The 13,430-nt window shown below is 43.1% G+C and overlaps 1 protein-coding gene across 4 annotated transcripts in view; it reads right to left on the reverse strand.

Annotated features, from left to right (window-relative positions):
- PREX2 (phosphatidylinositol-3,4,5-trisphosphate dependent Rac exchange factor 2) overlaps positions 1-12,408 on the reverse strand; it is a 293,115-nt gene extending 280,707 nt beyond the window's left edge. For all 4 annotated transcript variants that reach the window (XR_008686780.2, XM_055432691.2, XM_055432693.2 and 1 more), the window contains exon 1: positions 12,118-12,408. Coding sequence is in view for 3 of the 4 variants with exons in the window: in XM_055432691.2 (XP_055288666.2) it covers positions 12,118-12,258 (141 nt within the window). In the remaining variant the exon portion in view is untranslated. The remainder of the gene's footprint in view (positions 1-12,117) is intronic.
- Positions 12,409-13,430: the final 1,022 nt, after the last annotated feature.

Consider the following 13,430-nt stretch of genomic DNA (forward strand, 5'->3'; position numbering starts at 1 on the left):
CCACATCTCATCAGTACACATGGCTGCCCAACTAGATACGTTTTCCAGTCTCCCTTGCAGCTGATTCAGCCTTGTCATGAAGTTCTGACCAAGGGAATGAGAGTGAAAGTGAAGTGTGGAATTTGTCCCCCACCCTCAGTCCCTTTGGAGGCTAGAACTTGCAAGGGATCCTAGTAGGCCAACTTCAACCATATGGACAAAATCAAAACCCTAGTGTGTTGGTCTCCAACGTCCTCTGCACACTGGAACCACCAGAGAAACTATATTATACTGGTTCTCCGCCCTACAGACTGATGTAGATGGTCCTAGGAGATGCCGGAGCAGTAAGACAGGACATGAGGTCTCTTAATGACCTGATGACGCTGCTCATATCTCAGGACACTGTTGAGCAATAGTACTGAAAAAGTAAATAACCACAGCGCCAAGAGAGGATACAAAAAAGGCATGTTGATTACATACCGCTTTCATAGTCACAAACAATCCTTCTGTGTTGTTTAAACTACTGTTGTTTGGCCTCAGAGAAAGCAGCTGAACAAATATCCTTGTAAATATACATAATAAACACAAAAATTCTGGTCTTCTGGAAAAAGAGTTATAAGTACAGGTTTTAAAAAAAAGGACCGTTCTTTTCTAAAAAAAAAAAAAAAAAGCGTGGTTTTAGCATAATCTAGGGAAATCATTGGTGAGCTACGGAAGAGTCATTAAAGAAAAGCTAAAAATGAATTTTAAACATTAAGATTACTCCACTTGACAAGACAAGGGCAAAAAAATAGATTAAAGTTTGCCAATTTGTTAATAATTTGCATAAATTAATATGAATTTGGAAGCAAAATGTGAAATCTCAAAAAAGAATGACTTTAGGACAGAGTTAAATACTAATTTATCTAACAGGCCCATTTTTGATAGGCTACAGGTTAGACTTCTTTAATAAAGAAATGGACTCATCTTTATTTGTTCCTCTGTCAGCCTCAACATATGACTTCTATTTCATGGTCCAAAATGGCTGCCCCATCATCTACTATCACAACCTCATCCCAGCCAGGGAGAAGGGCAAGTCTCTGCTAGGGATCTCATTATTAAGAGGGACAAGAAAAACTGAGAAAAAAGTATATCTAGAATATTCCAGAAAATGTGGAGAATGTAAAATCTATAAATAAAATATATTTCTATATATATTACAATTATACAAAGTCAAACACAATATGGATATATACTGTAAAAAATGGAAGTCCCCTTTACTCGCCTAATTTCACCTCTGGGAAAATAATGAGTTATTAAAATAATCTTTGAATGTGTGGTGTGGGACTAACATTTAGGTGAAATAATGTCTTTTCACAGCTCTTCCCCTAGTATTACTGACAGAAATAAAACTTTGGAATAGGAGATGTCATTTTTGGAATCCTATGTTTCTTTCTTTGGGGCAATAGTCTCAAATAAGAAAAAACTAGAATCCAAGGGATCAAGAAACCAAGGCCAAGTTGAGACATTACAAGGCATCAAAGGAAAATAGTGTTTCTTGCACAACCGCTGAAAATATGTCACTGTCTATAAAGCTTCTCCTCCTGGCAAGAAGACAACTTAAATAGATAATTAAAATCACAAAAGTGGCAAAGCAAAGTCAAACAGAGATATCAATCCTTATTTGACTTTCTCAGAGAAATGAAGCTTTGAAGTGAATTAAAATGCTTACCCATTTATATTCTACACTGCTAGATTTTTGCTATAAACCCAGAAAATAGTTTCATATCAGTATTCTAAATTTAACCAGCTGGGGTCATTTCTTAAGTATTATACCATTTAACCTTTTCAAATGAAGGGCCTGTCTTTTCATGGAAAATATGTATTTAGAACAAAATGTCCTTGGCTTAGATATTCTCCAATGAAATAGGTCTTTTTTTGTACACTATACTTAGCTATATGGCAAAGGAGAATTTAAAAAAAAAATTATTCAAGGATTCAAAGTCTGAAATCATCTACAGTAACTAAAAGTGTTAAAGTATCAGAACCTCAACTTAAGGTATTAATTGTCTTAAAAATTGCAATCAATGAACTCATGGATCAAATGCAATAGTTCATGAGAATGGGGAAAAATTAGAAAACAAAGTTTTTATTAGATGTGTCAAGATTTGAATGATTATACTCAAAACTACTGGTAAAGTGACCCAACCACACTTTCAAGAATAGAAACATTTACTAAGTTGAGAATAATAAAAATGTGTCTATTATGAAAAATAAATATTATAATAAGATTTTAAATACTTAATAAAAACAAAAAAAATTATCTTTAGGTCAAATCAATTATACCTAAAACTCAAGCATAACAATTTAATTTGGTATTAAATTAAATATTAAAATATAATGCCAGGTATAGAGTATAAAGGGCTTCCCAGGTGGCACTAGTGGTAAAGAATCCACCTACCAATTCAGGAGACTTAAGAGACTTCGTTTCAATCCCTGGGTCAGGAAGATCCCCTAGAGTAGGAAATGGCAACCCACTCCAGTATTCTTGCCTGGAGAATCCCAGGGACAGAGAAGCCTGGCAGGCTACAGTCCATGGGGTCGCAAAGAGTTGGACATGACTGATAAGACTTAGCATGCACAAACGCAGAGTAAAAAAAAAAAAAAAACACTCAAAAGACAAGTACTGGGGAAAAAAATGTAATCTGACAAAAATGTTGTCAGGTAAACCAAAGTTTCTTTTTTAAAAGTGTGGGCAATGATTGCAATGTGCATTAAATGTAACCCATAAATTGTACATCATTTATATCATGATTTTAAAAAATGATTATGTCATTGTTTTCAGATTTGAACCTAATCATAATAGATATAATAATAAATTAAGGCAAGCTACTTCCCTCTTCTGACTTCTAAATTTGTATGTTGCATTTTAAAAAGTCACACTTCACCTACAGAGGTTGATGTAAATTTTAGGCCAGCCCTGTGAGACAGTATCGACTGTTTCCCAGATATGCAAGGAGGCATAAAGAGGCTATCTAAGTTGCCAACATTACATTCTTGTACATTTCAGTACCAAGACTGTAACCAAGGTTATTGGGCCTCTGAACCCATGGTCTGTACCATGCACTTCACCCCACTGTCCCCATGCGGGAGGCGAGCTGCTGGCAAATGGTCAGAGAGAGATGCAAAGTGTGTGTCCCAGCAGTTCCAGAATTTTAAAACATGCAAGAGTTTTTAAAAAGTTTAGACTCTATCATGACGTTTTGCTGTGTGTATGTTCCATGGCAGGATGGCTCAGAAAATTTTGCAAGTGCCTTCCTTGCCTCCCAGCTCCATGGTGGCTCTTGATTTACCATGTGATGCATTTGACTTCCATGATGCTCTGCTGAAGCTGCTTTAGTTCCCTTTTTTATCTATCATCTCCATCTCCTCAGCTATACTCATCTCCCTCAAACATCCTTGCTGCTGCTGCTGCTAGTCACTTCAGTCATGTCCGACTCTGTGCGACCACATAGACGGCAGCCCACCAGGCTCTGCCGCCCCTGGGATTCTCCAGGCAAGAACACTGGAGTGGGTTGCCATTTCCTTCTCCAATGCATGAAAGTGAAAAGTGAAAGTGAAGTCACTCAGTCGTGTCCGACTCTTAGAGACCCCATGGACTGCAGCCTACCAGGCTCCTCTGTCCATGGGATTTTCCAGACAACAGTACTGGAGTGGGGTGCCATTGCCTTCTCCTAGACATCCCTTAATGTTTATAACCTGTTTCTCTCCTTGCATTTACTACCAGCCTCCTTGAATAGCTTTTCCATCTTCATCTCCTCGGCTTCCACTCAGATCACGTCTTCCAGCTCCTTCTTAGGCTTCTGCTCATGCATGTTCCTGAAGCCAAAACTTCAGTGACGTTCTAATTGTCAAATCCAGTTGTCTCTTCAGTCTTCACACGACCTACTTCTATAAAGCTCTGAGAGTTGAAAGGAACCTTTCTTCTGGGAACTAGATCTTTCCTTGGATTTCAAGAGATCACTTGACTCCAGTTCTCTGTTTCAACCCTTGACAACTCAGTCCAAGTCACCAGTGCACTCTACATCGTACATCCTATTCTTGGTTAGGATGTTTTCTTCCTTGAATTGCTTCCCCTTTGTCATCTCAGCTAACTGATGGCTTCAACATACATGAATACTTTCTCCATCTCCTCCACATTCTAATCTTCGAAAACCATAGCAGACTTTGAACTCAGCAAGTTGAAAACCAAATTCACTTTTCTCCTCCTCCCCACGCTCTTCTGCCCCTTGCACTTCATTTTGAGTAATGACCCTCCCCATCCTGTTTTCAAACTACAAACCATTCTAATATTCTCTGTTCTACTTAAACTTCCACTTTTGAGTGAACATAAATGCTAATGGTTCTACCTAAGAAATGTCTCATGGTTGTTGGGTGTTTTGTTTGGGTTTAGTATTTTTTATCTTCATCATTGTTTCTACCTTAGATCAGACATTCCACAGTTCTTATCTGGACCAGTGAAATGTTTGAAACTCCTAACAGGTAACCAGATTTCAATCTTCGTTCCTCAACTCTGTTGATAGAATTCTCTTGCTAAGAATTCTCTTGCTAAGAAACAAAACTAATCTCAATAAAGACTACTCATAACAATGTTATCAAATTATAATACAACATAATCATGCAGATGAAGACTTAAGACTAAAGACACATCCCTCTCCACATCCCCCTAGACAGCAAGTCAGTTCTGGTCACATGATTAACACTCCAAATATCAGAAATAAGCAAGAGCCCCATTTAATTCATGGTATGTTTCCTACTGTAATTACCGTAAATAGTCAAGACAGCTTAAGAGCTACTGCCTGATGTCATCCTCGAGAATACACCTTCAGGCTAACGACTCGAAAAAAGAGAACTCAGTCAAGCCAGCCCGGGAGTAGGGTCCAGTCAGGAAGATCAACAGGAGATGTCTTAAGGTTTAGGATGAAAATAGGGCAGGGCCTGCAGACCTGGAGAGCAAGATCACTTTGGTAGGAGCAGAAATCTGTGTTACACAAGCTAGACTATATTTATGTTTTGTGTCATTTCTGGGATTACTGGTCAGTGCACTCCCTCAGTAAACAGTAACAACTTTTGGAAGTTTATAAACTGTCCAGATTAAGAGGAGCAAGAAAACACCTTCTCTGCATTCTTGTGTGAATGGCCAAAGGAGCAGTGTAGGCCGAAGGCCAGCGTATCAGTTGCTCAGTCATGTCCGACTCTTTACGACTCCATGGACAGTAGCCTTCCAGGCTCCCCTGTCCATGGGATTCTCCAGGCAAAAATATTGGAGTGGGTTGCCACTTCCTTCTCTGGGAGATCCTCCCTACCCAGGGGTCGACCCCAGGTCTCCCGGATTGCAGGCAGATTCTTTACCATCTGAGCCACCAGGGGAGCCAGAGGGCCAGGGAGGTGGCAGAAATAAAGAACAAGAGGAAGGAGTCCCAAGGTCAAATTCAAAGCCATAGATTCAGGGAATCTTGGCCTGGCAACTTCTTCCCACAAGCAACCCCTTCCCAGTGCCAACCTTGGAGGCCCTGGACTTAATAAGGGGGCAAGCCCCACACAACTGACTTCTCACTGTCTTTAACTGAAGTCATAATTCTTAAGAATGGAACCCTTCTCAAACTGGTCTGAACATATCTCATCTCTTCCCAATACTCAAAAAGCATATAGGACTGTTTATCCCCATTAATTAAGAATCTTTCAGCACTGGAGCATGCCAAGCCATGCCAGCATCACCCACCACCTGCCATACCACGGTCACCCTCAATGTGTTTTACTATTTCAGGATGGATAAATTTCTTCCAAGTCTGGCACATTCCTCCTCATCCTTCAGGAGCCAGCTCTATTATCACCTCTTATCCACCCTTCCCCTGACCCCAGGCTGAGGGAGTCCCTTGTGCCTACCTGCCACTTGGCTTATTACTCTATCACTTCAGCTCCCAGATGGCACTGTGATTATTTGAATACTGAGGGTTCAGCCTGCAATATATAATGCTGAGGGGCACACAGGTCCACGCAAAACATAAGCCTATGCATTATTATGTATTGAATCAATTTATCTTTACCTCAAAATGTTGCATCATGACTGAAACCCATTCAAACAATTTTGTTTGCTTTTGCTTCATCTGTCTATTTGTTTTCTTGAGTACCTGCTGTTTACCATGATGAGCTCAAGTAAAGCATACAGAGGAAGTAACGGTGCCATCTCTACTCTCTCAGAGTTTACCACCCAGAGGAGGGGTTTTTCTAACTGCTTTAGCACAAACACAAATCAGAGGACAGTGGGGCTACATGAGGAGGTCCCAGGGTGGAGAGCCTGAAGCCACACAATTCAACTCCCCGGATCCTCTTCAAGGGCTCCTGAAGCCAAACCCCAGAAGCCTGGAGCTCTCAGGAGCACCATGTGAAAGAGCTAAGGGCTTTCCAGGTGGTGCAGTGGTAAAGAATCCGCCTGCCAATGCAGGAGACGCAAGAGATGCAGGTTCGATCCTCGTTTGGAAAGATCCCCTGGAGTAGGAAATGGCAACCCACTCCTGTACTCTTGCCTGGAAAATTCCATGGACAGTCTATGGGGTTGCAAAGAGCAGGACACAACTAACACAAGAGATCCACATATAATAAGCCAATCAGATAAGAAATACACAGTTGCTCGGTATAAACCGTAAAGCTCCATACTAACTGTGACTACTGTTACACAGACTGCAACCTATCACTGTCTTAAAGTCAAGATTACCATGGGAAGGACCAAACTGACCAAAGGGAAACACAAAGAGGAAGCAGAGACCCAGAGACACAGAAAAAGGGCAGAGGAGAATATAACAGACACACAAATCAGACGTTCACCTTGACCAAAATCTGTGGCTCTATACAGCAATGAGAGACAGGACTCAGATTCTGGGGAATCTGAGGGCAAAGCCTGGACAGGTAACAAATTTCAGAATCTTTTGTTTATGAAAAGATATAAAGCTGAACTCAAAGTCTGTGTCTTAATGTTCCAACAATGGGGAATAACTGTGCTTTCTGATTCAGATCAGATCAGATCAGATCAGTCGCTCAGTTGTGTCCGACTCTCCGCGACCCCATGAATCACAGCACGCCAGGCCTCCCTGTCCATCACCAACTCCCGGAGTATACTCAAACTCATGTCCACAGAGTCGGTGATGCCATCCAGCCATCTCATTCTCTGTCGTTCCCTTCTCCTCCCGCCCCCAACCTTTCCCAGCATCAGAGTCTTTTCCAGTGAGTCAACTCGTCACATGAGGTGGCCAAAGTATTGCAGTTTCAGCTTTAGCATCAGTCCCTCCAATGAACATCCAGGATTGATCTCCTTTAGAATGGACTGGTTGGACCTCCTTGCAGTATAAGGGACTCTCAAGAGTCTTCTCCAACACCACAGTTCAAAAGCATCGATTCTTCGGTGATCAGCTTTCTTCACAGTCCAACTCTCACATCCATCCATGACCATGGGAAAAACCATTGCCTTGACTAGACGGACCTTGGTTGGCAAAGTAATGTCTCTGCTTTTTAATATACTATCAAGGTTGGTCATAACTTTCCTTCCAAGGAGCAAGCGTCTTTTAATTTCATGGCTGCAATCAGCATCTGCAGTGATTTTGGAGCCCAAAAAAATAAAGTCTGACACTGTTTCCACTGTTTTTCCATCTATTTCCCATGAAGTGATGGGACCAGATGCCATGATCTTTGTTTTCTGAATGTTGAGCTTCAAGCCAACCTTTTCACTCTCCTCTTTCACTTTCATCAAGAGGCTTTTGAGTTCCTCTTCACTTTCTGCCATAAGGGTAGTGTCATCTGCATATCTGAGGTTATTGATATTTCTCCCTTTAGCCAGGTACAATCCCTGAGTACATCTGCTTCCCTGTGTCATGATTAATAGCAGGCCCCTGCATCCTCAGAAGTGTCCCAGGTTAAATGAAAATTATATGATCACCCTGCCTCAACGCCACCTGCCACAGTGAAACATGTTGACACAATTTTCCAGGCCCAGTGCAAAATTCAAATGTGAGGCCTTTTATTCAAAAGGAGAGGAAAAAAAGTGCTACTAAGGATACTGAAGGGCATCCCCGATGGCTCAGTGGTAAAGAATCCACCTGCTAATGAAGGAGCCTGGGTTCATGCCTGGCCCTGGAAGATCCCACATGCTGTGGAGCAACTAAGCCCCTGGGCCACAACTATTGAGCCTGTGCTCAAGAGCCCAGAAGTCACAACTACTGAAGCCTCCATGCCCTGGAGCCCATGCTCTGCAACAAGAGAAGCCACCGCAGTGAGAAGCCCTCACACCACCACTAGAGAGTAGCCTCCACTCTCTGAAACTAGAGAAAAGCCCAAGCATCAATGAACACCCATAAATAAATAAAACTAAAAAGTTTTACTGAAGTCTGAAGCTGTACTTTTTCTTTCGTGTATCTCTTCTGCTCATATCCCATCGTCCCACTGGACTTCACGTCCAAAGCGCAACTACCAAGATAAAATTAGTAAGAATGTCAATCATTGATGGCACAGCATCAAACTAAGCTTGAGGTCCTTCAGACTTGGCAGCCCTGTGCGACTGTATAAGACACACCCTTGAAATCGACCCTGGTCTGTCCTTTCTCCAGGAAACCAGTTACAACCTACTATTGTCCAGACTCAGGACATCAAACACCGGATATTAGGTCTATAAAAGCATTTTCTTTTAGAAAAGAAATGTTTTAGAGTATTCCTAATGAAGCCTAAAATTTCATTTCCCAAGCAAAACAAGAAGTTCAAACAAATTGTCACTCTTTACCATTTTACTTAAGACCTAAAAATAATCAATTCCAATAATATAATCTATCCAAGGACCCAAATGAAAATTTAGACTACAATGGATTTAAATAACAGTGCTACAATGTCCTTAATACCTTGATACCTGATTTAAATAGTTTCACTTTTAAATGCAGACACTACATTTTTAACTTAAAGCTTCTTGTTACATATGTGCCTGAGTGAAACTTAACTTCCACTATCTATACAGACCACATGGAAAAAAACAATCAGGAATTTAAGGATGATTGAGGAACTGTCCTTAAAAACGGGGCAGGAGGTTTAGAAGATAAATTTGCTAATTCATCCGTTCATTCGTGCAGTAAGCATTTATTGAGTACTTATGATGTCACAAGTACTGCACAAAAGTCTAGGGAAACAGAAGTGAGTAAAATATGGCCCTGTCTCCAGGAAGCTTGCATTCTAGAATAATGAGACAAAGCTAGTCAGATACCTGCCCAAGCTTGCTCTGGCTCCAAGGAAGAAGTGACTACAGAGAAGAGTGGGTACTGAACAGTGAGCACTCTAGCCCGGGAAAGATGGAGGGATGGAGTCATGAAAGTCTTACTGAAGGAGATGAAGAGTCTTGAAAGCCTAGTAGGAAGCCAGCAGGTTGCTAAGGATTAGGGAGGGGCAGAAGAGGACTGAAGCAACCCATGGGAAGAGGGTGCCACTCAAATGACAGCAGCAAGCTTCAAGGTCAGAGCCTTGTCCAGTCAAGAAGTGTGGGCCTGGGTGGCTACTGGAGAGAAGGTGCATATAGATCACACAGACTGATAAAACCCGCGGATGAAAAAGGCAATGTTCATGGACTATCTGGGGGTGGGAAGAGGTGATGGGTGGGGGGGTGGGAAGAGGTGATGGGTGGGGGGGTGGGAAGAGGTGATGGGTGGGGGGGTGGGAAGAGGTGATGGGTGGGGGGGTGGGAAGAGGTGATGGGTGAGGGGGTGGGAAGAGGTGATGGGTGGGAGGGTGGGGGAGGGAGGAGGTGCTCTCTCCTTAAAAGGCCAAAGGAGGGAAATAAGAAGAAAAGCCATCTTACTAAAAAAAAGTTTCCCCTCAGGCCATATGATCACTTAATCCAGAGAAATAACACAATTTGCTTGCTTCTTTATGGCTGTGTAAGTAAAAATATGTTCTCAGGAAAACTAAAAATATGTTTTTCATCTCTGTAATAAAGATCAGAATTACCCTCACCCATGCTTATGGGCTGAAGTATTGACAGAAATAAAAAACAATGACTAACAAATATTTAAATTTGAATCAGGAACTCATTATCAAATTTTTGCAACAAATTTACCACTGCACTTATTTAATACTACATCTATTTAAAGAAAAACAAAACAAAACTTCCTTTGTCTGTATTTCTGACCATTCCCTAAGGATGGATTCCTAGAACAGGAATTACCAGGCCAAAGGGTTTGAATATTTTTAAAGCTCTGGGTGTGTATCAGTCAGGATAAAATTAAAACTAGATTGGCTAATCAACTGAAGGTTACCACATAAAACAGATGACAATTAAATGCTGCTACAAATAATACCCCCAGAAGAAAATCTAATGATCTAATATAGGTAGATCTTAAACTTTCAATGTTTATAAAACCAAAAGGAAGTCAGAGTAAACTTTTGTTTAGGCACACTTTTGGGCCAATTAGTGCTGGTGTGTGTGTGAACATGTACATGAAAATAGCAAATAAAGAAAAGGAAAAGTGGAAGAGTTCATATAATTTATAAATGAGATAAGAAGAATGAATCATAAAATGATCTACTAACAGTAAAATGCAATCTATTTTATACCTCCCATAATTTCTACATAGAATTATATTATCATTTTAAGTAATCAGGTGTTAAGATTAGAGGAAAAACTGATAGTTTAAATAAAAATCAACACATTGTTTTTTAAGGTATAGGTTAGGTTAGCTATTTTTGTAAACTAGGAGTGTTTTGCTCAATACTATTCCCCTAAACCTCCTAATACAACTTGAAAAGTTACTCAGATTCTTCGAAAGTCAAAGAACAAAGTTTCATGAAAGTCAAATCTGAAGCATGAAAAATCAAATTTGCTTTAAAAACATTCTTTTTTGACATTGACGCATGGAAGTGTACAACAATCCTGCTTATCACCAATTACCAGTATATTTGCAAACACCCACACTTTTCCAATGAATGTGGCCCCTGGAGGCTCAAGTATATCGATTTTAATTTGAGAAGTGAACCAGAAGCCAGTCTGTGCGTCTCACCCCAAGAACTGAATTTCCACTATCAACGATTATCAGCAGATAGTGTACCTCTCAGAACACTGCGCGGGAAGTTTGGCCTTTGCAGACCAAGGGGGAATGGAATAGGGTGGTGGAAAGAGGAGGTTAGAAGATTTGAGAGAGATTTTCGCAAAGACTAAAGGTCCTCTCTGTCTGAATGATGCTCTCCTGCGCGTCTCGGTGGCGAGGAGCCAACCCTTAAATTCTGCATCTCTGCAGCAGCAAACAGAAAAATATTCAGCTTCTGAGTGATGTCTAAAACGTTTCTTTCACTGAGTTTTGCTCCTCCTGGCTCTAAAATGAATGAAACATTTTCAGAGCACACTTCCAATGAGTCAAGCTGAAACTCCGAAACAAAGTTCCTGCCAGTTTCAAGAAATCCTGAAGTCGGCTGGATGGGAAATTTATTACACCGCTTCTCTGGGCTCAGTGCGAACTGGGGACCCAAGAGCTGAACCCACAGGGGTGGGGATTTAAACCCCGGGTTGGGGGGTGGAGGGAGGAGACTGGAGGACTAGGATGGCCGTGAGCAGTTCCTGTGGCTTTAATATCCCACAGCTGCTGGAGATCATAACCCCGCCGCTCTCTGTGCGCCCTCCCGCCCCGCCCCCCCACCACCAAAGAGTATTATAACTAAAGAGACTTCACTGCCGTGTAACCTGAATATATAAACTCAAGTTCCATAAGAATCAAGGATTAAAAACAAACAAAAACTAAATGGACATGAACGTAGCAGCTAGACTTGAATCACCTAGCCAAGAGTCTTCAGACAAAATCCAAAATCCCCCCAGAGAAGAAGAGAAGGGGGGAAAAAAATCACAACGCACTCGAGCAGACCAGGGAGGGGGTAGAGATGAAAGGAGAGATGGAGCAGCAGAGATTCCCCGAACAAGAACCTTCTCCCACGCGAGCTAACTTTTGGCCCTGGCGCGTCTGCAGGCATGCAGCATGCCCCCGCCAGGGGCCCCAGCGTGGGCGCGCACACTGGGGCGCTCGCGACGCCCGGCCGGGCACCCAGGTGCCCACAGACAATGCCGCCCGCGCGCGCGCTGCTCACCGACACCAGGAACTCCAGCGTGCCCACGTAGTCGCGCTCGGTCTTCTGCAGCTCGCTGAGCACGCACACGCGCAGCCGGAGCTGCCTCTCCAGGTCCCGGGCGTTCTCGGCGCGCCCGTCCCCGCGACCCTCGTCGCTCATGGTGGGCGCCCGGCCGCGCGCCCGCCGCTGCGCCGGGTCCCGCGCGCCCGCCGGAGAAAGTGGCCGCCTCCGCCGGGTCCGCTGTGGGACGGGCGACTTTACGGGCCGCGGAGAGGCAGGGGGCGCGCGGAGAAGGAGGGGGCGCCGGGCGCGGGAGGCCGGGGCAGCGAGACAGAGGCCGCTCCCGGGGGACCCGGGGACCTGCGCGCCGCGCCCCGCGCGGCTCTGGCCTCACACGGCCCAGGCTGGAGGGGAGGCGGCTCCGGCAGCCCTGGCGGTGACTTGGACATTAATCAAATGCTTTGTATCCATGTGACTCCGACCCTTTACCCTTCGCCAAATCTCAGGAAAAAGGAAGCACAACCCTGGGGAAGTGTGTTGCGTGCCAGCTAACTAAACACACGCGCGCGTTCACACACACACACACACACACACACACGCACACGCACAGTCAGCATTGGAGATGGAACTCATTGGAGATTCCCAAACCCAGGAGGACGGACTCCAAGACACAGCTCGAGGGTTTGCTCCCCTGACTCGCGCCTATTGTTTAGCGTTAATGTGTTTTGTACAAATCCTGAAAGCAAAGAAACAAGTCCCCACGGTTACATAACTGGATGGGAACAAAAACAACCATGGTATTGACCCTCCCGTCTTTGAAAAGAAACACATTGATGGGGGTTTTATTCGGGCACAAAACAGGTTTGCTTTCAACCGCCCCGCCCCACCCCCCCAACCGAGACTATTTCACTAGGCGGATACCCTCTTGCCTGCACTGGGGAAGTTAATTAGCATAATAAATGAAGACGCTATGGGAAAGTGAGAGCCTGGCCCATACAATAAACTCCAGATACAATAAGTATCATCCTTGCACTGTACCGTTTTGGAGGGAGAGCTTTTGCATATCTATAACTCTTTTTCAACATGAGGAGAGAATGTAAATTCAACCAGAGGCAAGAATATCTGTGCCAGTTTTGTTTCTGAGTTGCTATGATTTATGGCAGTGTCACTAATTGAAAAGACAAAGCTGTTACTGACTGCTCATCAAAAGATATACAGACATAGTTACAGATCCATAAATGTAGGTACAGATGTAGATGTAGGTTCTTAGGATTTGAAAATGGACAGAGCCACAGAGCCTGTCCTGATTTTAATGTTTCTGTTTATTGCCT

The sequence above is a fragment of the Moschus berezovskii genome, chromosome 16 (assembly GCF_049115385.1).
Source record: "Moschus berezovskii isolate FMDL1 chromosome 16, NW_MosBer_1.0, whole genome shotgun sequence".
Classification (NCBI taxonomy): Eukaryota; Metazoa; Chordata; class Mammalia; order Artiodactyla; family Moschidae; genus Moschus; species Moschus berezovskii.